General features: G+C 31.0%; 1 protein-coding gene across 4 annotated transcripts in view; it reads right to left on the minus strand.

The window, feature by feature from the left end:
• LOC144848731 (androglobin-like) overlaps positions 1 to 26730 on the minus strand; it is a 47777-nt gene extending 21047 nt beyond the window's left edge. For 3 of the 4 annotated variants that reach the window (XM_078705594.1, XM_078705593.1, XM_078705595.1), the window contains exons 1-10: positions 23877 to 24325; positions 16755 to 16860; positions 16530 to 16583; positions 11414 to 11590; positions 8047 to 8262; positions 7672 to 7811; positions 4794 to 4883; positions 1738 to 1928; positions 1003 to 1062; positions 694 to 726 (exon numbers count right to left, since the gene is read on the minus strand). In XM_078705594.1, coding sequence (XP_078561720.1) covers positions 694 to 726; positions 1003 to 1062; positions 1738 to 1928; positions 4794 to 4883; positions 7672 to 7811; positions 8047 to 8262; positions 11414 to 11590; positions 16530 to 16583; positions 16755 to 16860; positions 23877 to 24310 — 1501 coding nt within the window. In that variant the 5' untranslated portion in view covers positions 24311 to 24325. Of the gene's footprint in view, positions 1 to 693; positions 727 to 1002; positions 1063 to 1737; positions 1929 to 4793; positions 4884 to 7671; positions 7812 to 8046; positions 8263 to 11413; positions 11591 to 16529; positions 16584 to 16754; positions 16861 to 23876; positions 24326 to 26449 lie in introns of those variants that run through there. The other variant, XM_078705596.1, reaches the window with a different exon arrangement.
• Between the last annotated feature and the right edge of the window lie 329 nt (positions 26731 to 27059).

Genomic DNA, 27059 nt, shown 5'->3' on the forward strand with positions numbered 1-27059 from the left:
CATTTAAACATTAAGTCATGGTTCGAATCTCGGTGGATTCCAAAAATCTAAACCTCACTAAAATTACATTGCACTCAGCATTTATCTTTATAAAGAATAAAAACACATGTATTTCTTTCAATATTCATTCATCAGTTGAGAGGATAGGAAAGGTACAGTGACTAAGTAAGGGCAAATAATTATCAACAGAAAGGCCCAATAAAAAAAACTACAAAAGTATAATAATACATACTGCAATAAGTAAATACTTAATTATTTCTGACAATAAATTATGTCATCATTATTTTTAAAGATGACATAATCTATAGCGATCAGTATTTAAACATAAATTATATCATCATCATTTCTGATGATGACATAATCATCTATGTCGAAACATTGACGTGCATTCAAATTGGAATTTTCCATTGTGTAAAGTTTTTTTCATTCATTTTTCCATTCTATACTTATTTAGTTAATTCCAACATTAAGAACACATTAAACAAACAATTTTTAAACATTACCATTCGAATAAAAAACAATACGCTTACGCAAAGCAATTCCCAATTGAATATGTTAAGACCATGTACTGTACTGTATTTATAGTTTTTTTTAAATATAAAAAATATACACACAAAGCACTTCAAAACAGCAAAAAACAAACAAGTTAGATAATCACACAACAACCCAGTTTAGTAGAGTGCAATAACCAACCTAAAACAGAACCATCCTTCTCTAACTGTAGGCCTGTGTTTATAAGAAATGAACAAAGTTAATTATTTTGTGTTCTTTGTACTGTTCTTTTGCTGTTAAATCTCAACCTTCTTTTATGTTTCTACTGTGTGTAACTTACCTATACTTTCATAATTACTTAAATTATTATATTTTCAACTTTACAAACTGTTTCTATACATTTATTTTTACTATTTTCAAGGTCAGTATGAATAATGTTTATTTTTGACTCAGGAAATTCCATGTTACACCCATAAATACTCACCAAGAATAGTTGGGTGAATAACTTACGTTTGTCTTTGTCTTTCTTATCCTTTTTGTCGTCTTTTCCGGCTTTTGTTTCTTTTTCCACTGTAATATAAAACAATAGTGAAAACTATAAAATACCAATACTAGTATCAATACTAATATCCTATTCAGGGGACACCCCCCAAAAAGGGGACACTTTGGATAATGAAGATGTCTCCTTAATAAATAGATTTCAAAAATTGTATTGGTCTACTTTAAAATGCAAATTTGTTTTACTCATTGGCATAATTAAGACAATAAAACAACAAAGAAAAATACATAAAATTGCAAAAGGCAATGTTAAAATACTGTTTAGGGCTATATTAAAACACTGTTTTAAAAATGCAGATTAGAAATTAATTCAACACTACTCTCTTTTTTCTTTTCTTTTTTGCAATATAACACTTCTGAAAATAAAACATAATAATTATTCCTTGTTTGGATTTTTAATATTTCTGTTAAACAGTTTCCTTGATTACCAAGAATCACCTTACATGTACATCATTATTCTATTTTTAGACACCTTCCAGATGATGCAACTGGGTGATCATAAAGCTCTGTCTACACTATCAAACTTTATGTGACAAGCAAATGTGATGTGCCCATATGGACATGATGATGTCATATCACTACTATATTTGGGCACATCACTACCATATTTGGGCACATCACTCTTTCTTTTTCAAACTAGTTTGATAGTGTAGACAGAGCTTTACTCCTAAATCACATAAATCTTACATTTTTGATCTCTTTCTTTTGGTCGATCTTCTTTCTTTGTACCGAGCTCTTCCTCTTTTTTACTATCCTTTTTCACATTCTTTGTCTTTGTTACATTATCTTGGTTGCCAGATTCTACCTCTGGATCGGGTAGCTTAAACTCTGGTAGAATTTCTTTGAGTAACTTCCAGACCTGAGCTAAGTGGCCATACCTGTAGAGAGAGTGTACCAAATTATGCTAGACTGACTTACTGTAGTTTTTTCTTTTCTACTTTAATTTTGTTTAAATTGAAAAGTTATTCCACTTTATATATTTACATAATATATTAAATTAAAGTTAGTTAGCTAGAAACTTCTTATTACTTCAAGACTGATTTCCAGTTGTATTATTATGTGGAATTTCCTCAATATTTATTTGTACCTTATTTGGTATTTTATTATTTAGTTGTACTTGTATTTGGTGTTTTATTATTTATTTATTCATACCTTATTTGGTGCTCTATTATTCATTTATACCTTATTTGATCTTTCTTAGTTATCTATATATTATTTGTATTATTATATATATTATTAGGCCCTCTACTGTAAATTCACTGCTGCAATACCACCACACCTTTGTTATGTTATTCATCATAACAATGCATTACTTCTAAAAATATATGTACAAAAATGATGCAAGACGTTTACAGTGACTCAATTAAATATGTCTGTAAATGCATTGAAAATGTTATCGACATTAAAGAAATTTCTCGTTTTGTATTTAACTTCAACTCAAGATCATAACAATCATGGCATTGGTATTCAACCAAAACAAGGAATAAATTCAATTACTAGAAAGTATTTTTAAATCAAATTGATAGTCATTAAATGACAATCCTTTAAAAAAAGTTAGCAACTATGAATTCATTAATTAAAATTAATTAAATTAAAAGATTGTTGACAGGGACATTCCTTTTTCCTTTAGACATAAATGGCATTGTTTTTGCAAAATTGTAATATCAATGTATTTATTATCTGTACTTAAATTGTAATTGTTTTATTTGTCCATAGGTCAAGTGGTCCCAAATTAAGTTTAGTCTTTAAAATAACTCTAAGTAAAAACCACTGGTTTTTCAGAAACAAGACATTTTGGACCAGACAGATTTTTGGAAAGTTTACTGTATCTAATAAAAAGAGTTTCAGATATGCATTATTCATCTCATATTTTACTTTCACAAAAATATAAAATATATTTTTCATATCCAGTTCATTCGACAAACAGACAAACATTTTATTAAATTAAAATGGTTTTAAAATAAGAAAAATCACAATTTCTAAAAACAAGACGTATTAGTGAAAATACTATAAAATTCCTAAATTTAATAATATATTTATAAAAAACACACAAAATAAACATTTTAGGAAAAAAAAATGGGAACATTGTTAGTAAGCAAAACAGAATTCTCAAATACTGTAACTAACTCTAAAAAGTTTAAGAAAACACAGAAACATTTTTATCTAAAACGTTTAGAAAGTCTCGCCTGTTTACAAAACCAGTTTCTTTGTCAGCTTCAAATTGAGACTCAGACTTTTCTTCTGCCTTCCTAGCCTTACTTTCATTTTTCTGACTAATATACTTAGTAAACATATGCCTAGTGATAAAGAACACTTAAAACAATTAAGAGAAAAACTTATTATAAAGATACAAATTTTAAATCCTAATGATGTTCATAACAACTGTAGGATAAAATAAAAAATGTCTCTAGTTTGAAAGACAAAAAAGCTTTAAAAAAGTTTGATCCACAGTTGTTTTAATAGAAATAACAACTATTCTGATCTATGGAAATGAAACTCATGTTATTGTTATACAGTATAAATATAAGAGTTTTGGACCTATGGTACACTAATATTTTTTTAATTTCAGTGTTGGTGAATACTACTGTACAGTAAACTTACATATTTTTGGTCAGTATACAAATGAATATAAATGACATTTAATTTCATACTGTATGTCTGAACTAGATTTTCCTTTAAAAAAAATAACAATTTGTATTATTTTGAAAAAGAATGAATAAAGGGTGGTTTTACCCCCACAATAGTCTAAAATAAACAAAGCTATTGTGAACAAACCTTCAATCATGACCTAATTCTAAATAAAGAGTGGAAATTTCTATTATTACTTTTCTATTATTGTTTTTATTGTTATAGACAGATAATAGTCTGGCCAAGTTCAAAGGTTATGTTTACTATTTTTGCACTATGCAATAACAATAACAAAAATAAAATGTGCTTAAAAAATTAAGTCAAATTTAATAATGTAAAATTGCTAGAAGATCCACTGAATAATGTCTGATAATACAAATGTAAAAAGCATGACAATATTTGAATTGACCAGTGAGTGGCAGATATGTAATCATAGAGAATTTTTAGGAGGTTATTTCTTCAGCAGCTACATTTCCTTCTAAGTTATTTATTTTCTTTACAGCTTCAACATTACATACAGTAGTTGTAAATGTTCATCTGATTTGTAGTATAAAACAAAATGAGATAAATTTTCATTTTATCAAACCAATATTATTAAAATAGAAATTGTGATGGTTGAAATTACCTACTGTACCTTAAAAAACTGTAATTTAAAGCAAAAAATAGTCAACTTGGCTGCCAATGGGGGTTTTCTTGAATTTAACCATTTATTTTGTCATTTTATAAGTGAAAACATTTTGTTTTCTTTTTTTTCTATGGAAGAAATTTACTTTATTAAAACTACAAAATAACCTATTCAAAGTCTGATTTAATTAATCTTCATTTTTCATGTTTTGGGAGGACAATACATCTTTAACAGTTTTGTTGCCTTTTACACAAAAATAATGATGATGAACATCTACAATCTTGTTAGAAATGTCATTTTTTTTAAATTTTCATGAACAACAACATTCTTAAGGTACACCATTTAAGTAGTCTTTTTTAATATTGGTTTGATAAAAGAAATTTCTATTTCTAATATATATTTCTATTCTTCTATCTATTCTCATGGTATACTGTATAATAAAATCCTTATATAATAAAATATAAGCAAGATAATATCCTGTAATACTCACTGTAATGGTATAGTTTCAGGTAACCACGCAGTAAAAAGTTGGATAACTGTCATATCCCCAAGCTCAGAGTTACTGCTACCTCCATTGTAACTAGAAGATAAAACAACAAAACTTCAAGTATAGGCCTAATTTAACAATTAAAAGGCAATTTATTTAAAGATGTATTGTCCCCCAAAAACATGAAAAATGAAGATTAATTAAATCAGACTTTGAATAGGTTATTTTGTAGTTTTAATAAAGTTCAATCACTTCCGAAGAAAAAAAAACGAAAAAAAATAATGTTTTCACTTATAAAATAACATAATAAATGGTTAAATTCAACCAAAAATCCATTGGCTGGCAGCCAATTTGACCATTTTTTGCTTTAAATTCCAATTTTTTCAGGTAAATAATTTTTTTTTCGATCCAATTTTTGGTCGAAGTAAATAACTATTATGTGACATTAAAATGGCATATTAAAAAAAAAAAATAAAAAAAATATTTTTCAGGGGGACAATACATCTTTAAACAACATAACATGTTATATTTATCATGTATACAAGCATCAGACATAAACACAGATAACACAAGAAAATACTGTAGCAATAGATATATACACATGTACTGTAGTGGAAGTTGATGAAAAACAAAGTAACTGAAAGAGTCATTGGATCACAACTTTTTTTCTGTTAACTTTTCTGTCAACTACTGTAATATGAAGGCAAGAGAATAATCAAAACAATTCCATCACAGTATGTGTCATCACATATGGTTTAAACCTAACTAGCTCATAAAAACCTTTTCTAAAACTATGTTTGAAAGATTATAATAATGAACAAAAAGAGAAAAGCCAATCTTAGGTTTGTTCAAAATTTTGTGAACTTTTAAAACCCATTCATGTTTGTAAAAATTAATAATGCAAATATATTGTAAATGTGTCTATTTTAAGGAATTATTGTTATCAAAGAATGCATGAATGAGGTAAATATAATAAAGTAAGGCTAAAATTACTAAAAATCTTCAAAAATGTAAATAAAATATTGTTTAATCATCAAAAGAAAATTCTTGATAATCAAAATGCTTTTATTATAATTCATCATATAACATTAACAATCAGTACTTTCCCATCACTAAATTTCAATTCAATCTAATTTTAGGCTCTGGGCAATTCCCCCAGTCATAAATGAATGTGTTTGACTCAGAAAAAGGCAATAGAAAATCTGTTCCAATTTAATAATTCAGACTTTTCCAAACTTGAAGAAATCATAGTTTGTGTGTTCTGTGTTCTACTACAATATAAAAGAAAAAATATTTGATGACTTTCAATGAGTTAATGGACTGAGCGTTTCTGATGTGGCATAGAAATAACAAATTGAACTGATGCTACAGTACGTCAGTAGCACAGGCAATCAGTTTCTGAAATAACAGGATTTTCCAGAAATGCCAAACAAGGCTTTAAATTGACTGTAAAATCCAAACATGCTTCATAGTCACATGTATGATTACATTTATATTATAATGTTATTATTATCACCCCACCTAGGAAGTTATATTTTGTGTCTGTCTGTCTGTTAGCAAGGTAACGTCAAAGACGGATCTTTACCAGAAACCAGGCAGATATGTGGTCACACGGACAACGCCATTCAATTTTGGAAACAATCCGAACCAGGATCCACATTCTGTACCATTTTTTAATATTTTACTAATTAAAATGATGTTGGCCATGCTTTTTTAATAATTTTAATAAACTATAAAAAAAATTGAGGTAGAGGCCTTTTGCAGAAAAAAAATTCCACTCATAAAAACCTTTTCTAAAAATATTAATTTCTACTAACTGAAAGCTTACTGTATATAATGAACAGAAAGAGAAAAGCCAATCTTAGGTTTGTTCAAAATTTGTCTGCATTTTTTAAAACCTATTATGTCTTCATGCTGTGTACAAATTAATAAAGCATTGTATGTATTGTAAAAGTGTCTATTTTAAGGAATGATTATGAGCAAAGAATGCATGATTGAGATAAATCATAATTGTTGCGATTTAATATAATATTTAGTGTTGCTGAGGCTAAAATTACTTATTAAAAGTTTTTTTAACAGTTTTAAAAATAAAATATTGTTTATTCAAGAGAAAATTCTTGAAAATCAATCAAACAAAAGGCTTTTATTATTTCATCATACAACATCAGTACTTTTCCATCACTAATTGTAATTCAATCTAATTTCAGGCTCTGGGCAATCCCCCAGTATGGAGGTTTGACTCACAAAAAGGAGAATAATGGAATTACAGTTTACTTAACTGGTAACTTTGAATTCGTGTTCAATAAGACTTGTCCAAACTTGAAACATAGATTTGCAGATGTACTCAGTATAATATGCAGTTTATATAAAAGACAATTATTTTATAGCTCACAATGAGTCATAGTGTTGAACAATTTCAACAACATCAAACTGAACTGATGCTGCAGTAGCACAGACCATATGTTTCTGAAACATTACAACTGGATTTCCCAGATTCTAAATTCTGCTTCCATTTCTTTGAAGTTTTTCAGAGTCTTTGGCTTTATTATTATTTATGGTATCTGTCAATCAAAAATGTGACTCATATAATTATTAGTTATTTAAAAAGAATTGGTTTATGTGCAGAGAGTGTATTTACTTTTCTTCCTATCCATTGCAAGTTTCCAGTTTTTGTACCTTTGTTTTGCTTTTTTCTGGATCATTGTGTACCAAATTTAAGCACATTTTATGATACAACTATTGTAAAATTTCATTTTGTTGCCCCCACTTTTATATATTTACTTTATATACTTTTAGCATTTGGCTACATCTTTTTTATCAAAAAAATTTGACAAAATTATAGTTCCCGAACATTCTGCAAAATTAAACTTTATGTACTTACTCAAGAGAAATAACTTTGATGATAGCCTTGCTAAGAATCATCGGCCATATTTCATGTTGGAGTGTGCTAGCGGGCAGAAGCATTCTACCAGCATTGTCAAATGGTATTGTGTCATCTACAGTCACCTTCCGCCAACAACCCTTAAAATAGAATAAATTTATATCAATATTTTATTTAAATAAAATTGTGACACGTAAAAATATATTTTTTTTAATTATACAAAGGAAACGGTGAAATTACTGTAATATCTGTATAATTGATCCTGATGCCAATCCTCATAGCAAACTAGTTTAGCCACACAAAATGAATAAATTCCAACAAAAAATTCGCTCTATTTAAAATTTCATTATATGTTTACTCTATTTAAAAACTCACCATCCAATACAATCGGACAACGTATTTGCCATGAGGGTTGTGCAAAGGCAAATGTGCTCCTTTCCCAACTTTACACAGTGAAAATATATGATCCCACGGTCGCCAGGTATGCATCTCCCCGCCAGAAACGCTGATATTAGATGTTTCTCCATCAATGGACTTTGTAGTTGTTGATTTCCATAAGCAATTAATTTGGCTGATTACCCACCGTATAACCTGAGAAAAAAATTATAGAAATAACATATTAATAAATTAATTATTAATAAAATAACTTAAACTTTCTTAATTTAATAATCTTGATTAAAATAATTAATACCTTTAAACAAATCTTAATTTTGTGATAGACCAACTTAAATCTTTGCCAATGTTTTTTTTTATTAATAACCAACTTCAGCAGGAAAAAATTATTTTAAAATTTTGTTTAGCTTGCTAATCAAACTGAATTTGAGTTTAAAAACATAGTTTTGTATTGTATTTTTGATAGACAATAGCTTTTTGCTATGCTACACTGGAACAATTATTCCCTGTGAAATGCAATTTTGAAAAAAAAAATCACAATCATCAAATTAAAGAAAGACCTCAATTGCTGGTTCAAAATTAAGAAAAAAAAGAAAGATGCAAAAAAATAAAGAAATGTCTTTTTATATTGAACTGTAATATGAAAGTTTTGTTCACATTTAAATAATATAAAAAGGTAAAAAAAAATGTTAAAAGAATTAATTAACTACTGTATTTAAACAAAATAAATTCAGACTGTTGGGCTAAATGAGTCATAATAGGATCAGATCAAATTTTTAAATGCATCAAAACTTATACAATAGGTGTTTTCCAAAACAAATCATAAATGATACAAAGTTACTACTGTACTGTACACATATTGTGATTGGTTTAACAAGAGAACAATGAGAACTCAGTATTGACATATACTTAACATTCAATAACTAATATTTTTCATCATCATTACAAATAATTAACGTAACATAAATTATTTATAAATTAGGGATTTACACCCATTTGCTATATAATGACTTCCTCTGAATAAAAATGTTGCAAACTTCTATGAATTACTTAGAAGTATATAAAGATAAGAGTTAAAGTTGGTAGAAAACAATAAAAAGATGTCTAGCTTTGAAATGCAAACCAAAAATGAGCAAATTATCATCAAAGGGAACAGTAACTCTATCGTTATTGCAAATGAAGAAACAAAAACAGTTACTATAAAATACAGGCAGACAAACAATGAGCTCAACAACACAACTAGTACTAAATTCATCAAGACAGAAACTGACCAGAAAGTGGTACAGATAAATGGCGCTATTTTGGTTATAAGTGAGGGCAATGAAACAACAACAGTGGTGAGCAAAATGGACTGCTACACGATGATTATCAAAAAGCAGGACCAAAAACTTGTGATTGAGGGAAACGACAATGTCATCGTCATTGCTACAAGACAGCATAAGTTGTGTTACCTGTAACCGAGTTATGTACTTTTTAAAATTAAAAATACAAACAGCAAAACTATTTTTTGCTGTGTTAACTGTAAACCATGTTTAAATTAAGATTTACTAATTCAATTTAATATATACCTACATATATAAATATTTAATTTGTTAATGTTTATAAACATATCTATACTACACTGTTAGCAACAAGGGTTCAAAGGTTTATACTATTATTACCAATAGAGAATCTTAAAATAACTAACAATATGTTATCACTAATTAATCAACAAAACAACAATGTTAGACTTTAATGATGAAATTAATAATTATAATTAGAAATTATGTATATTTAAGTACCCTTCCTGGCGTTCCAACTATTATCAGTTAATGTGTTTAAGTTTAAAATAATGTTATTACCTATTTAAAGAATCTTAATCGCTTAAATCAATATTGTGATGCATTGTTACAGATATTTACATTAAAAAAAACAACTAAATAACCTATAGGCCTTTTAATAGTATTATCTTATATTATCTTATATTACATAGCCTATGTAAATACGTGAACGTGATTGGTTGAAACTGCATCACATGACTACCACTGCGAGGATCGTAAATCGTATATATCCTCGAGTACGATGATATTGACTGAGTAATTTTCGCGTAATTATCGTGTCTCTGTCTTTAAACATATAAAATCCAGCAAATTCTCGAGTACGATGATATTTACTGTGTAATTTTCGTGTGGCAACACTCGCGTTTGGAGATAAATAAACAAAAGTCATCTACTGGGTCTACTCGCAATGAAATTGTCACTTCATCACAAGACAACACTTCATGCGCTGCGCCACGGAACGTGCTTGAAGAAATTAATCAACTAAACTATTTAAACTATGCATACATTATACATTTATGATTCACTTTCCAGGTATTTCTAGTTCAATTAAATTTTTCACTCAAAAAAACCCCAAATATCTATTAATATCAATTTTCTATTGTGCCATATATATGTGCAATACAAGTGCCAGGGTTGACATTTATCAATATTTGCTTAAGCTGAAATATTTAAGAAGTGCTTAAGCAAATAACTTAATCTTATTTATCAAACCGTCTTAGCAGAAAAATTGTCTTAGGTAAATTTATCTTTGCACATGCGCAAAATTAAACTCTGGAGGACAGCAAATCCTTGCTTACGCATGCGCATTAGCTTTTTTCTCTTAGCGATGACGCCGCTATAACATTCTATCTCCATATTTTCACTCCCAACAAGAGAGGGCGCAGTCTGGCTACTATTGTTTTTATCACTTGAAATAGAGAAAGAGCAGAACAGACGGAAATACATACGAAAATCATTTGCTCTAATCTTGATTTAAATCAACATTTATTTAATTTTATTAATGACAGCGACCCTTGGCAGCTGATACAGTTTTCTATAAGTTAGTCAAATGTATTAGTTTTGCTCGTCCAATTTCTAGGCCATCTTTATGAAGATCGATATAATTATTTTAGCATCCGTAGTACAGCGGAAGACGCACTAGCGTAGCCTTTACGAATGTTCAATGTTCCGGCCTAGCGCGCTCGCGTTGTCAAAAAAGAATGTATCTGTTGCAGAAATGAGATAAGACAAAATTTTTCATCTTAAGGCAGGGTGTTGTTCATCTTAGATTTAAGACAAAATTAAGCAAATATTTTTGCTTACATATATTAATAAATCTGACTTATGCAAAATCAAGGATTTAAGGCAGAGTTAAGACGATTTTTTTGCTAAGCAAGTTTGATAAATCCGGCCCCAGGCTTAGCTGTTGACATACACTGTGCTACCCTATAAGATATTGGTGGGAGTTGAGATACTTAATTGATTCGAAGATTCAGCATCAGTGATGCTCACCTTCACCACCAAACCACAATTCCGACTGTTATACTCACTTCACAATCATGAATGTGTTCGTTTTTAGACATCAAATCAAAATCATTGTTGTTGTCTGCATCATATACCACAATGGCTTTGTCAGTTATAAACTCATGAGGGCGCTTCCAACATTCTACCTTACTTCGTAACGATGGAGGCATATCAATACGTCCATCTGGATCATCAAAGAAATGCTAAAGGACAGACAGACAATTAAATGTGACGTATAATTCTAGTCATACTATTTCTTCTCTAAACTTTGACAGTTCTATCTCATTATTTTATTCATGAATAGTATAAAAAGTTGTAAATAACTATTGAGGGCTCACTTCAATTTAATTTCAATAATACAACTGTAATTTAAACTAGAATTTAATTCGTCACTTTGACGAATTATAGGTGATCATTTTTATCATTTTACTGAAATTAATTTTTTTTAAACATGCACGTACGTTAACATACGATTGGAAAATGTTGATGTATGCCATCCTATTATATGCTTATAGTGCTGAGTTGTGCCTATATGCCATATACAATATGTACAGTATATACTGTATATCTATATACAGTGTAGCATAGGTGAAATTACGGGACACACATGTTCTAATTTTTTGGCATGATGACGTTATCAAACTAAACTTTAAGATGACAATTTCGAAAGATAATTAATTGAGCAAAAAAATATAAGATTTGGAAAAAAATTTGGCACGTAGAAGCGCTGTGCGCGCTCTTTGAATTGTGTATAACTTTGACGAAAAATATGAAAAAACTACTTTTTCACTTCAACTGGCCATATGTTAACGTCACAACATCCGATAGGCTTAATTTTTATATGAATTAATATCTACATTTCATCAGCTTTCATAATAAATTATAATCATCAAGGTAACCTTCAATTCTGAAGAGCTGTAAGATATTCAAATTTACTGCGAAGGTGAAATTACACGGCCTACGTTATTCAAGTTTTTACGCGTGATGACGTCATTAAAATGAAGATAGTATCAACTCATGATAAAGATAATTAATTAAGCAAGCACATACTGAAAGTTGTGCGAAATTCGAGCACACATAACCAAGATGCGCTCTGTTGAATGTGATAATCTACACAAAAAGATAACAAATCCTAATTTTTAAATTCAAGTGGCCATTTGATGACGTCAAAACATTTTGTACGTAAAATGTGTACATGAATTCATATCTACAACTCAATGGCTTCCAGAATAAGTTAAAAAAATCGGGGGTCATCTTGCATTCTGAAGAATTATTTTCATTTTAAAAAAGACCTATTTTTCACCATTTTCAGAACTTTTGTAAAATTAATGTGCGCATTTTGTCATTTTTAACGTGCTCGTATAGCGTTATTTTAAGTCGGAACTGACTCAAATTTGGTGAATGTACTAAGGATGGTGAGTAGAATGAGATTTGTAAAAAAAATTCATATTTTTTACGCTTTTTAAGTATCGCGCGCGCAAAAACGCATTTTTGCGCAGTAATTTTTTGAAACACGCAAATGGCCTAATTCATGCTCTAAATTGATCAAAACTTAATTTTGAGCGTTTTAAATTTTTAACGCGCGATATCACCACATGAACCTACGTGCGCGTGCGTTTTTATTTGCTAATATTTTTACCCTTGATCTGAAGTTTACGTGTAGTGAATTTCATTAATATGTGATAATGAATTATGGAGATATGATTGATGATGTGATTTCGCAAAATGGCGTATAAATGTCGTCACGGATGAGTGATCACGCTGGAAAGCTTATTAGGATTAAGTTATATTATTTGAAAGATATTCTGAAATTTTTGTAATCATTGACATTAAACTTTTTGAGATAATTGTTACACAAAATAGTGTACAGAAACAATAAAAAGAAAAAAAAAAAGAAAAAAAACTAGAATTTAATTCGTCACTTTGACGAATTATAGGTGATCATTTTTATCATTTTATTGACATTAATATTTTTTAAACATTCACGTATGTTAACATACAATCGGAAAATGTTGATGTATGCCATCCTATTATACGCTATAGTACTGAGTTGTGCCTATTATATGTCATATATATACATTATGTACAGTATATACTGTATATCTATATACAGTGTAGCATTAGTGAAACTACGGACACACATCATGTTCTAATTTTTTGGCACTGATGACATTATCAAAATAAACTTGTGGATAACAATATCGAAAGATAAAGAATTGAGCAATGAAATATAACAATTGGAAGAAAATTTGGCACGTAGAAGCGTGGTGCGCGCTCTTTAAAATTTGTATAACTTTGACGAAAGAGATGAAAAAATTGCTTTTTAATTTAAACTGGCCATATGATAACGTCACAAGATCCGATAGGCCTAATTTTTATATTAATTCATATCTACATTTAACCAGCTCTCATAATAAGTTATAAACATCAAGGTCAACTTTAATTCAGAAGAGCTGTAAGGTATCCAAATATACGTTGTAGGTGAAATTATGTAACCACAGTTAATCAAATTTTAAGACATGATGACGTCATCAAAATGAAAATATTGGCAACTCATGAGTAACATAATTGGTTGAGGTAGAATATATTAAAAATTAAAGGAAAATCGATCACAGATAAGCGAGTTGCGCTCTGTTGAATATGGTGGTCTATGACAAAAGGGGAAAATCTCCTATTTAAAAATTCATGTGGCCAAATGATGACGTCATACCATTTTGTACGTCTAATGTGTATATACATTTATATCTACAACTCATTGGCTTCCATAATAAGTTAACAAAATTGGGGGTCACCGTGCATTCTGAAGAATTATTTTCATTTTAAAAATTCCTTATTTTTTACCATTTTTAGCACTTTTGTACAATTAATGTGCGCATTTTGTCATTTTTAACGTGCTCGTATAGCACTATTTTAAGTCGAAATGGACTCAAATTTGGTGGATGTACCAAGGAAGATGAGTAGAATGCAGTTTGTACAAAAAAATTGTATTTGTTACGCTTTCTATGTACGCACGCGCAAAAACGTGTTTTTGCGCAGTAATTTTTTAAAACACGCAAATGGCCTAATTCATGCTCTAAATTGATCAAAACGTAATTTTGAGCTTTTTTAATTTTTAACGCGCGATTTCACGCGCATGATCCTACGAGCGCGTGCGTTTTTATTTGCTAATATTTTTACCCTTGGCCTAAAGTTTACGTGTAGTGAATTTCATTAATATGTGATAATGAATTATGGAGATATGATTGATAATGCGATTTCACAAAATGGCGTATAAATGACGTCACGGATGAGTGATCACGCTCAAAAGCTTATTAGAACTAAGTTAGAGTATTTCAAAGACATTGTGAAATTTTTGTTATCATTGCTATTCAACTTTTTGAGATATTTGTTAAACAAAATCTGTACAGAAAGAAATTGTGAAGAAAAATTTTTTTTATATATAAAAACAATTTCACACTAGAATTTAATTCGTCACTTTGACGAATTATAGGTGATCATTTTCATCATTTTAATGAAATTAACATTTTTTAAACATGCATGTACGTTAACATGCGATCGTAAATGTACGCCATCCTATGACATGATGCATATACACTTATAGTGCTGAGTTGTACCTATTATGTGTTATATACAATACAGTATATACTGTATATCTATATACAGTGTAGCATAGGTGAAATTACGGGACCCACATCATGTTCTAATTTGTTGGTATGATGGAATTATCATAATAAACTCGAAGATGACAATTTCGAAAGATAATGAATTTAGCAAATAAATATACGGATTGGAAGAGAATTTGACACGTAGAAGCGCAATGCGCGCTCTTTGAAATTTGTATACATTTGACGAAAGAGAGAAAAAAACTACTTTTTAACTTCAACTGACCATTTCATAATGTCACAACATCCGATAGGCCTAATTTTTATATGAATTCATATCTACATTTCATCAGCTTTTATAATAAATTATAATCTTCAAGGTCACCTTTAATTCTGAAGAGCTGTAAGATATTCAAATGTATGGTGTAGCTGAAAATACACGACCTTGGTTTTTTAAGTTTTTACGCGTGATGACGTCATCAAAATAAAAATGTTGACAACTCATGAGAAAGATAATTAATTGAGCAAGCACATACTAAAATTTGTGCAAAAATTTGGTTCAAATAACGGAGATGCGCTCTATTGAATGTGATAACCCACACAAAAAGATAAAAATTACTAATTTTTAAATTCAAGTGGCCTTTTGATGACGTCATATCATTTTGTACGTCTAATGTGTATATACATTTATATCTACAACTCATTTGCTTCCATATTAAGTTAAAAAAATTGGGGGTCATCTTCCATTCTGAAGAGTTATATTCATTTTAAAAAGGCCCTACTTTTTACCATTTTTAGCACTTTTGTACAATTAATGTGCGCATTTTGTCATTTTTAACGTGCTCGTATAGCGTTATTTTAAGTCTGAATGGACTCAAAGTCGGAGAATGTACTAATGGATTATGAGTAGAATGTGATGTGTACATCAAATTTTATTTTTTACGCTTTTTAAAAATCCCGTGCGCAAAAACATGTTTTTGCGCAGTAATTTTTTAAAACACGCAAATGGCCTATTTCATGCTCTAAATTGATCAAAACTTAATTTTGAGCTTTTTAAAATTTTAACGCGCGATTCCACGCGCATGACCTTGAAACGCGCGAGTTTTTATTTGCTAATATTTTTACCCTTGACCTGAAGTTTACGTGTAGTGAATTTCATTAATATGTGATAATGAATTATGGAGATATGATTGATAATGTGATTTCACAAAATCGCGTATTAATGACGTCACGGTTGAGTGATCACACTGAAAAGCTTATTATGGTTAAGTTAAAGTATTTAAAAGACATTGTGAAAAATTTGTGATCATTGACATTTAACTTTTTGAGATAATTGTTACACAAATTTGTACAGAGAGAAATAAATAATAAGAATAAGAAGAAGAATAAAGATTTGATACAATAACAATAGGTGATCATTTTATTCTAAATGATCACCTAATAATAATAAAGATTTTATACAATAACAATAGGTGATCATTTTATTCTAAATGATCACCTAAAAATATTACTTTATTTAATTTTTTTTAAACTTGCTTACCAAACTTGGAGACTTCCCCTTCTGATCTTTTTGATTTGTCTTGTGGGCAGCATCCTACATTAAAAATTAAATTAAATAATGAAAAAAAAAGAAGATCTTTTTGACCTTCTGGCCAAAAAAAAACTTATATAGTGGCTACCTCATAGCACTGGAACAATACACTGCTGTTTCCATAACTATTTTACCATATTTATACATGTGGTTAGATAAATGTGTTTCGCTTACCCATTTTTCTGTGTTAATGTCAGCATCATTAAATTCAGGCCATAATACAATCCTCTGCTTCTTCCCTTCCTGAGCTCCCACAAGGCTAGCAGCGATTGACGCAGCTCTGAAGTGAGAAAAACAAAAGATCAAACTTAAATAGCTGTAATTAAGCAGTTGTAAATCTGTAAAAGATACTGTACTCTGTCAAAAAAATTCAAATTCATTAACAGAGACTTTTGCAATTAATGTACAGCAGATGGTAGTCTTGAAGAACTCCTTATACACTGAAAGAGAATTAGTACAATTTTGCCATTCATTGACAGTGGCAACTAAAGTCAGTTTCAAAGAAAAGGTGTCAAAGTAAGTTTTTCAAAAAATGATCACCTACTAGTAAGAGCAGAACCAAACTATTAACAAGTTTACAAACAACTTACAACTTTACTTTGAGAACACTTGCTTTGAATGATATTGGCATACTTTAATGCAACTACATACAGTACAGAAAATGTGTTAAAATCACTACAGATACGTTAAGAAACTAATAATGATCAGTTCAGCTGCTAGCACCATGAGCACGAATGAGCTCATCAAAATCACCTTACAAACAAATGTGCAAATACACAATTTTTCATCATTATTTACATCACCAAGAGCATCACCAAGAGCAACATTTATCTTATTATTTGGCCTTGCTTTGCAAGAAAAGCAAATACAAGAGAAAAAATACAATTAGTGCTAATTTAATCTTCATTGTTACAGTACTGGTTCTTTACTATTGTAGTAATTGAGCTGATTGCAGGATAAGGAGCTAAAACAACATTATTTGTGAAATGCTTTTAAAAACATTTAGAAATCAGCGGCCTTGTTCTATTATGGTGCATGTTTTCAAGTATATTTTCCAGGGTCAAAGTTTATTATCTTTTTAATAATTATTGATTGAATCCGATATAAATTTCATTAAATTGTTTTGCAAAAATCTTATATCCAAATGCAATTATTTTACAAAAAAACTTAAGCTCTGTCTACATAAAACTAGTTTGACTAAAAAAGTGTGATGTGCCCAAATATGGTAGTGATATGACATAATCGTGTCCATTTTGTTGTCACATTAAGTTTGATAGTGTAGACAGAGCTTAATCCCTCCATGATATTACAGTCCCTACACATATTTTATGGAAAAGGTGGTTCTTGGAACTAAAGCCTTGTCTACACTATCAAACTTTATGTGACAAAAAATGTGACGTGCCCATATATGGACATGATGTCATATCACTACCATATTTGGGCACATCACTACCATATTTGGCCATATCACTATCATATTTGGGCACATCACAATTGATTGTCAAACTAGTTTGATAGTGTAGACAGAACTAATGCTAGCAAATTAATCAAACGAAAGAAACTATTTCTTCCTCTACAGTACTACAGTACACAATAATGGTACAGTGCTTGGAGACTTTGAAGAAACTCTACCTCCACAGTGATTTCAATGACAATGTCTTGCCAGAACCAGTACGGCTTTGTCGTCCTGTTGTTGGCGGTCTTGGAGACAATCTTCTCATTATTTTCTTCTTCTTTCTTCTTATTATTTATAGTTCTTAAAATCTCCTAAAATTCTTCAAGATCATACAGACTACAAGTATTGTACAGTACAGTGGAGCAAAAAAGCTATCTTTTTGCAACATTGGAGCAAACAAAGTGTTTATCTGCAGTACCATTTAGAAAACATTTTCAGGGGAATAACAGACATGACTGATATTTAGAAAATGTTGATTTCTATCGACATGCAATTGAAGTATCCACAATAAGCTCTTCTTATCTGAAACAATCATACAGTCTGTATACAGAATGATTATGTTCCATCGTGGCACTCAATTTATTGATCTGCAACATCTTATTTTAAACTTTCTTTCCCAGTGTAATCGTTACCGAGCTCTAATCCTTTAGGAAATAACGATAAAAATATTGCTGTTGCAATCGAGATCCATTAAATTATGACTGCTATGTTTTTTTTCACATTGCATCAATGTTCCCAATTTAAACCTGTTTATGTGTACTCGCCGCTTCTAGGAGTGAAAGCAAAAGAAGCAGTCTGTCCTGACAATCCATTCAATAAATATCTATCACTTTAAGGTAAGAAAAAATACAAACTCTAAATTGCTGCGGAAATGTTTCAGAAATCTTGTCGCTTCTAGGCATGACTACTTGAAGGCTAAAGAAGCAGTCCATTCAAGTTGAGGTAAGAATACAGACTTCAAATTGCTTCCAAAATATTTCAGGACTAAGTTCATTTGAAGCATGAATTCCAGTTATACAGTTTCGTCCATTCAATAAATATCCACCAAGTAAAAATACAGACTCCACATTTCTTGATATCATACAAAGATAGTGTTCAATGGTGTTTGAAGTACATGTGTTCTTATGATAAAAAATCTTTTATATGCTTGTCAGTTCCATGCAATTATGTTAAGTAGCGAAGACACTTGAAAACAAGAAGATGCTTCATCCATCCATTCAATAAACGTCTAGCAGCAGCAATCAATAAAACATGAATGATAATAGGAATCCAGGACAAACAGATAAAATCAATTTGATGCAACACTTTAGAACAATAGACATGTATTAAAAAGAGCTTTAGTTCACAAATAAAAAACGGTGAAACGTTTTCTGTGCTGAATATTGAGACATGTGGAACTGATGTACAGCTGTACAGGTCATCCGACCTGATGAATGAGGTTGTTTAGAATAATCAAAAAGAAAAATCTGTTTTTAGTACCACAAAGTAATGCTTTATAGCCTATGATATTTACACTTTCTCCATTAAACGTAGTAACAACAGAGGGGCTAATGGTCACACAATTGTTGATGGATACAGTATCTCAATTTAACTGTTCTTAATCACATGAATCAAAGATTTAATGATAATGACAAACATAATCATACCAAATATAGAATAACTGACCTATATTACATGGATCAATGGTATTTTTCCAATCTATTTCAATACCATAAAATCAAATGTACATATCAATATGTATACTTAATTTCACCACCACTACAGTATATGGCTTTCATACTACTGTGAAGGGAACTTTGCCAATTGGTCAGATGTTTAGCAAGTTCTCATATACAGTACACTAAAGTCAAAATAAGTAAAAAAACTACTTCGCAAACATACTATAGAGCAGAAGGTAGATGATTTTGAGTCCCAATTCAGACTAGGGTAAAACAACTCAATTTCAATTCATTTTATTGTTATAAGATACATCATAATATGAACAAAAATGAGAGTTACAACAACAAAAATTAGAATACACTTATACTGGATAACTTAAATAAGCCCAGAGGCTAGGTAAAAGGTCTAGTTTCACCAGAAAAAATATTTAAAAAGTTAAAAAAAAATAAAGTATATAAAATGTAAGTCAAATTTGAGTAGAAGAGTAGAAAAAAAAAGAAACAAAATCTACTGTCGTTTTGTTAAAATTTTAGAAAAATGGTAACGATTTTTTGACAACTGGAAGACAGCCGATAAATTATTCAAAATCTTCAAGTGTATTGACTGCATTACAAAGCAAATGGAGGTAACGTCTTCTAATGCTACTTCAAACTTCTTTCTTTGACACTGCATTGTCATATCAAACAATGAAATCTATTTGGTTCACATTAGTCCATGACTCGATCGACTTGAGCACATTGAAATTATTAATCCCTTTTATTATTAAATTGAAGAACGTCACAATAAATTAAATTGTGGGAAATAAATTACTACATTTCTTTAAACATTTTTTAGAAATGTTCTATAAACAAAATTGTATTAACATATAGTATTGAACAACAAGAGTAAACAGACTGTGTTGAGCTTTGTTCATACATAGACTGTGCACAAATTGTCAATGTTCAATGAACCATGGAATAACTACACACCTAGATATAACTCATGAATATTCATCATGGACCCTAGATACCAAGCAATAACAAAAACTGCCCTCTATAATCTGTCAAAGGTTTGTATACAGTACATTTTTTTTAAAGCACTGGTGATGGTAAAAGCAAAATCTTAAGGAAACAAAATTTACTATTAAAATATAAATAAAAAGGTAACACATTTTCTAAAAACCTTCCAATCCTCAAATTAAAAATATTCCAACTATGGTAAATAAAGTTATTCTAATTATTACTAGTACTTAAGCTCTGTCTAGACTATCAAACTAGTTCGACAAAAAGGGTGTTGTGGCCAACTAAGGTAGTGATATGCCAAATACGGTAGTGATATGACATTATCATGTCCATATATGGGCACATCACATTCTGTTGTCGCATAAAGTTTGACAGTGTAGACAGAACTTTAGGCATCTAAAGCAGGAAATGAAAGTAAAATAAAAACACTCCTTTATATTAAGTACTAGTAACAAAAACAATCAAATATATTTCCTTATTGTTCAGTACACATTACTTTTGTATTGTCAAAATACATGGTTATTCTAAAGGTCTAAAAGATACAGTATTAACTAACAACGTAATTGTTAGTTACAATGATTACAATATCTCAAAAGATATGGCATAATGGTATGGATGTCCGACTTGTATATGTGATAGACATGGGTTTGAGAACCGCCTTGAACTTGCTTGTATCCTTAAGGCAAGATCATGGAGCTATAAAATTGTATAGCTCCATGTTTTAATCTTATTACCTTGTCCTTCGGATGAGATGTTAAGCCATAGGTCCTGTGTAAATACATCATACAAAGAACTTTGGGACTGTACACTTTTGAAAAAGAATTTAAAGGGATAGTCTCTGTGTGCTGCTGATCATAAGTCTTTTTGAAATCATTAATAAATCTGACTTAAGTTAAGCGAAGACAAGGTGATTTTTTGGCTAAGCAACTTTAATAGATTCAACTCCTGGTGTTTAGGGTGTGGTCTCAGTAGATGGAATTATACCGTAACTCAGACTTAAGCTATCTGTACTGTGAAAACAACAGTACAGTACTTACCTCTTTGTTGGACTTAGTGGACTCCGTGGTCGTGGACTCCTAGGCCTTTGACCCGTTTGATTTGATGATTCGCTAAGTTCTGATATAGATTGTAACGCTGTATCATCGAACAAGAAAAACCTAACTCTCTGGGTTGATTCTTTAGACATAGTATTCGACAAAAACAGAAATATTTTTCGCGTGATTGAGCAATATGTCTACAAAATTTGTTTAACAATTGGTTGAGGAAACACCGGCGAAATATTATGTTCCTGATAATACAGACAGCAATTATTCACACTTGAATAAATGGAATTTAGACTTTGGCACATACAGTAGACTAGAAGCTGTTACTGTATTGCAAACTACAACTAAACGTTAAACATTAATATTAATAATGACCTATTTGATTGTTTAATCATGGAGGACCTATAAATTAGGTCGTTTTAATAACAAATTGTTTGAACAATCTAGTAAAGAAAGTTTTGATACAATTATATTATTGTTACTCTTTGAAATCTGAACACAGTAGTCATTTTTTCCCTCATTCTTACTGCAGTATTAATAATTATGTTTTATGGTGGTGTACTGTACTGTATACTTTACAGTCAATTAGGCCTTCAAACAAAAAGAATGGCTACTAATGAATAACTAAAGTACCCAGTACAATTTTGGTCATTTTGATACCTCACAAGAGGCTACCAGACTATGTTTTGACACTTGTACCATTGTGGGAAAACCATGAAAGAAGGCCTTCTTCAGTTAAGCTCCTAGCTAGGCCTAGGCTAGTAAGTCTAAGTTTAGTATCATTTACACACACTGTAATTGACGACCCCGACCTCACCCCCGGAATAAAAAAAAACGTTTATCTTGGCCTGGACTAGGCAATTATGGATGGTGAGAGTAAAAGCTGTCTTAATTAAAAAATAATATTAAAAATAAAATGGTGAATACATTTTTAAAAATTAATAAACCGGCCATAATTATCAAATAAAATTAAATTGAAAAGTGTTTGCATACCCATCATGACATTATAACTGCAATGTAACCTAGGCAACAATAAAAATAGGAGCTTTTCTCTAGGCCTACTACAGAGTATAGCCTAGGCCTGGGCTTAGGCTTAGTCCAGTAGCCAGACTGGGTTGGCTGGCCAGACAAGTCAGTGCTGTGATTGAAAATAAAGAAAGATCAATCATCATCAATCAAGACATAGGAAACTTACTCCTTATTATTTGAAGCTGAATTCACGCGATTTGATGATTTTTTCTCTTTAGCTTGCTTTGATGACATATTTCAATTGACACCATGAGTTTAAAGTTGTTATTTGTATAAAAAATATGTTTTTTTAACCAAGAAAACAAACAATTATTTTAGCGTTCTTGGCTACAACGCTGTCGTTAGGTACCGAGTTGAAAGTTCATGAACTACAGAGGGAGGTAGACAAATTGACATTTTTTTTCGTACATTTTTTTCGTACGTATATTCCTAAAATGTGTTAAATTTGGGCGCACTTTGATTTTCAATCGTATTTTTAGACATGAGGAGGAATCAAACCCATACCAAAAAACCACGGCATAATTGTTTATAGGCCTACCAAGTGACGAGTCACGGCGTCAACTAATAGCCAATGGAATCATGACGGTATTGGTTCAGTGTTTTACGCGCGAATTTTAAAATTAACTACAAATTATTAATACTAAAATCTTTAGTATTAAAGGTAACAGACTATTCAATCATTAGTGTAGGCCTATATAAGACATTCGCTGGAGATGATTACATTCAATCCGGAATTATTTTTCGAACTAAATTTTTGAAAATTTGAAAAACGAAACTGAAAAAACGAAATTTTATATATTTTTTATAATCTAAATGTAAAATTAGCCTATACCATAATATTATATAAAACTATTTTACTATATTAATATATTTACCATGAATATTATAACATAAATACTATGATGAAAACAGTTTTATATGGTATTCAAATTGACAAAAAAGGTGGATTTTTAAAAATACTATTTTTATCGGATAGACAATTCAATTCGACAAAAATAGTTTGTTTTATTTGTTTAATTTTCATTTGTGAAAATTTTAGTTATATAGGTCTACATGTATTATAGTACTGAGGGTAAATTGTAATATTATAGTTCGTGCCACTACTTACTCTTCTGAGTGTCCGGATAAACTCGGGAAAGCCGAACTCCGCCGAACTTCTGAATTAGTATTTGCCATTGAGGTTCGACGATCGGGTGCATAACCAATTGTTCCTCTGCGTCTTTCTTGACCAGGTAATAAACCGTACCCACGTCTGTCATCCTGGCCCGGTATAACCGACTGCCTCCTATCGCTCCCCCGCTTCGATTGTCGCATCAATAATGGGCCTACATCGCCATCCTCATCGTCATCTTCTTCGGATATTAAAGGCCTAGCCATTGGTTTATCCGTGTACTTTGCTGCTCGATCGTATATCTCATCCAGGGTTATTGGTAAAGTCGGGTAGACTACTTCGCGAATGTTTTGTATGTAGTTAAAGCTAAGTTCATACCCACTCATCCCGGGAGATTTTATCGCTCCCCTTCTTTCGCGTAATCTCGACATGTTTAAAATATTAAAAATATATGAAGTACAGTAACCCGGAACGCTCCTTTACCGTAAGCTTAAAGTTCCTTGTAGTATGATAGCAGCAAAATGTTACAATTTAAAAAAAAACGCCTCTTCAGTAAAGCAAAACAAAATTAAACAGAGAGTAGGCCTATAGGGAAACATGTGACACTCCTCCCTCCTAATATGGGAATCGGCCGCGTCATCTTTTCCTAATATGGCACCGACGTCATATCTTTTCTATATTCAACTTCCTCTTCACGGATCAAATCGATGCTTTAAGTAATGTTGATCTAACAATGTCAAAGCATACTGTAATAAAACTCTCTAATGTTTCAAGATCAAATATAGAAATCACAATCAAATAATCCTTAAAAGCCAAATGGAAAATGCGTTTTCTTTAATCGATAACTTGCATTGTTGCAACATTCAATGATTTTATTCGCAGCATATCACGAAGTTGTTGAGCAAAATGTTCGTTAGAGCTGAACAACGTGAATAATAGCAACAATAAATTGATGTCGGCTCAACTGAAGCAGTGCCTCAAATCCGCAATCTATCTCCGGAGATGGTTTAATTAAATTGTTCACCAAAGTTGAATTAAAATCGTGATAGAAAATCAACTACAGTTAGTCGTCACACGTATGTAATAGAGTGAAGATCCAGTTGATGTATACTTCAGCTATGTAGGCCTAGATATTAATAGTACGGTGAACTAAAACGATTTTCTCAAAAACTGAATTCCTGAGGGTGGTAATCTGTAAGTCCAGTAGGTTCGTTGTACAGTTAATCCCAGCGTACACAAGCTTTGATTTAAGAATGTAAAGTCGACTCAAACAATTTTAACGAAGTTTGTTTTTGACTTATCCATAGAAACATGTCGTAGCTTGTTAGGCCACGGTATACAAACATGGAAACAAACAGTATTCCTCACGTACCGCTGCCCCGTATTCAAATAGACAAATCAAAAATAAACCATACACGAACATCTTCGTAAACGTGTTAAAATACTACTGTAGTAAATATAACGTTGACTATTTATTCTGCAAACCATATAGTTTTACTATACCACAATAGAGAACCACTCAGACACGCAATCAAATTTTAGAACACTGTTTTCAGAACGACTAAACCAATCCAACTCAACAGGTACAATCGACCCGATTCATTCCTCCCTGTTCGCTGCAACAGCAAAATCCTTCGGGACCAGTCGATTTATTACCGTTTCTAATAGTAACAATGCATTAAAATGAATATTATTCGAAAAGGATTGATTTTATTAAGCTACACAGTGTCAAGTTGTCCTTGGGTGAACTCTTGAAATAGTGAATACATTAATCGCTAGCTAATTGTAATAGATTGATTCTAAAACGAGTGATCTGATTTGTTATTATTACTACGGATAATGAGACACTGATATCTTTGTTTAAAGTTTACGGCTGTGTCAAATCAAATAGGTTACTACTACTATTGATTACCCTAGAAAAATAAAGACCGGAGAAATTTCAGATTCAACGATATACCGCATGTATTGTAATGTAAATTATGAGGTGTTGTTTGGTTTCCAGGCAAAAGCGTCTCTCGTTACCATAGTAACGTTGTTTTGGCTTATAAAAAACAGGTTATGCGTGAAACCACTATTTCCTTAATAAAACGAACAAAAACATATTCATAAATTGAATACAATTTAACAATCACTCATGGCGCCCATTAAAAGATCGTTTTTTTTTACTGAAGATTTATCTTCCAGATAATGAACCTCAATGGTTATACCACCTTTACTCCAGTAAAGCCTGTTTTCCACTAATAGAAAATATTGACTTCATGCGCACACTCTGGGCTAGTAAATTCGTCCTTCGTGGGAAACATGCTTGTCTATCCAAGATTTGTTCAACAATCACCCAATTTTCGTAGGGTATCATGTCTAGTGACATACACAGTATCTGCAGTTTCTTGTCTGCTGACTAGTTATGAGTACACATTTCTTCCAACATGCACACACAATTTTGCTGTCTAAAGTTCCACTGAATTGTACCTGGTTCTCGTGTGTCTCATACGAATATAACACGCGTGTGACACGCGAGGATAGGTTAGATAAATCAACCTTCTACCACCAAAGGTATCAAAGCTTCTTACCTACAGTCCTCATCTTCTTCGGCAGAACCTGGTGAATTTCCTTCTGAATCTACTGGTGATTTCCGTCTACGGTCTAATTCATTTACCGGTCTTATTCTTCCATCTTTGTTGAGTTTACGCCTCCTGAGGTCAGTTACCGACGGTTGTCTTCGTTGATCAGCTTTCCGTCGCGTTGCAAGGCTGTGTTCAGTGTTTCGACGAAAATTTGCCAAGCTCTTGTGTTTTGGAAGATTATCTCGTTTTCTAGGACTTTTCTCAGATTCCATGGCTGCAGAAAGAGACCTATAGTTTATCGATTTTGTAGAGAACAAAGAGAGAGAAACGGAATCATATGCGGTGGAACCAATGGGACTACTGATTGTCAGGTTTCTTAAATCTAGGCCTCTATTTGTTAATGTATACGACACTGATGGTGCTTTACCAATACATGTATCTACAATAGCTACTCCTTAGTTCTGCTTTCTGTGAACTATAGTCGTATTTGCATTTTGTTTTGATGAACGTTTGATATGAGACAATCTGAAAGAAAATTCGCCACTCGGACTACCGATACAGGTTGATATCATTTTTGACCAGTCTGACACGCAACTACTGTAATAGTGTCGGAAAC

The sequence above is a fragment of the Antedon bifida genome, chromosome 7 (genome assembly GCF_963402885.1).
Source record: "Antedon bifida chromosome 7, ecAntBifi1.1, whole genome shotgun sequence".
NCBI lineage: Eukaryota > Metazoa > Echinodermata > Crinoidea > Comatulida > Antedonidae > Antedon > Antedon bifida.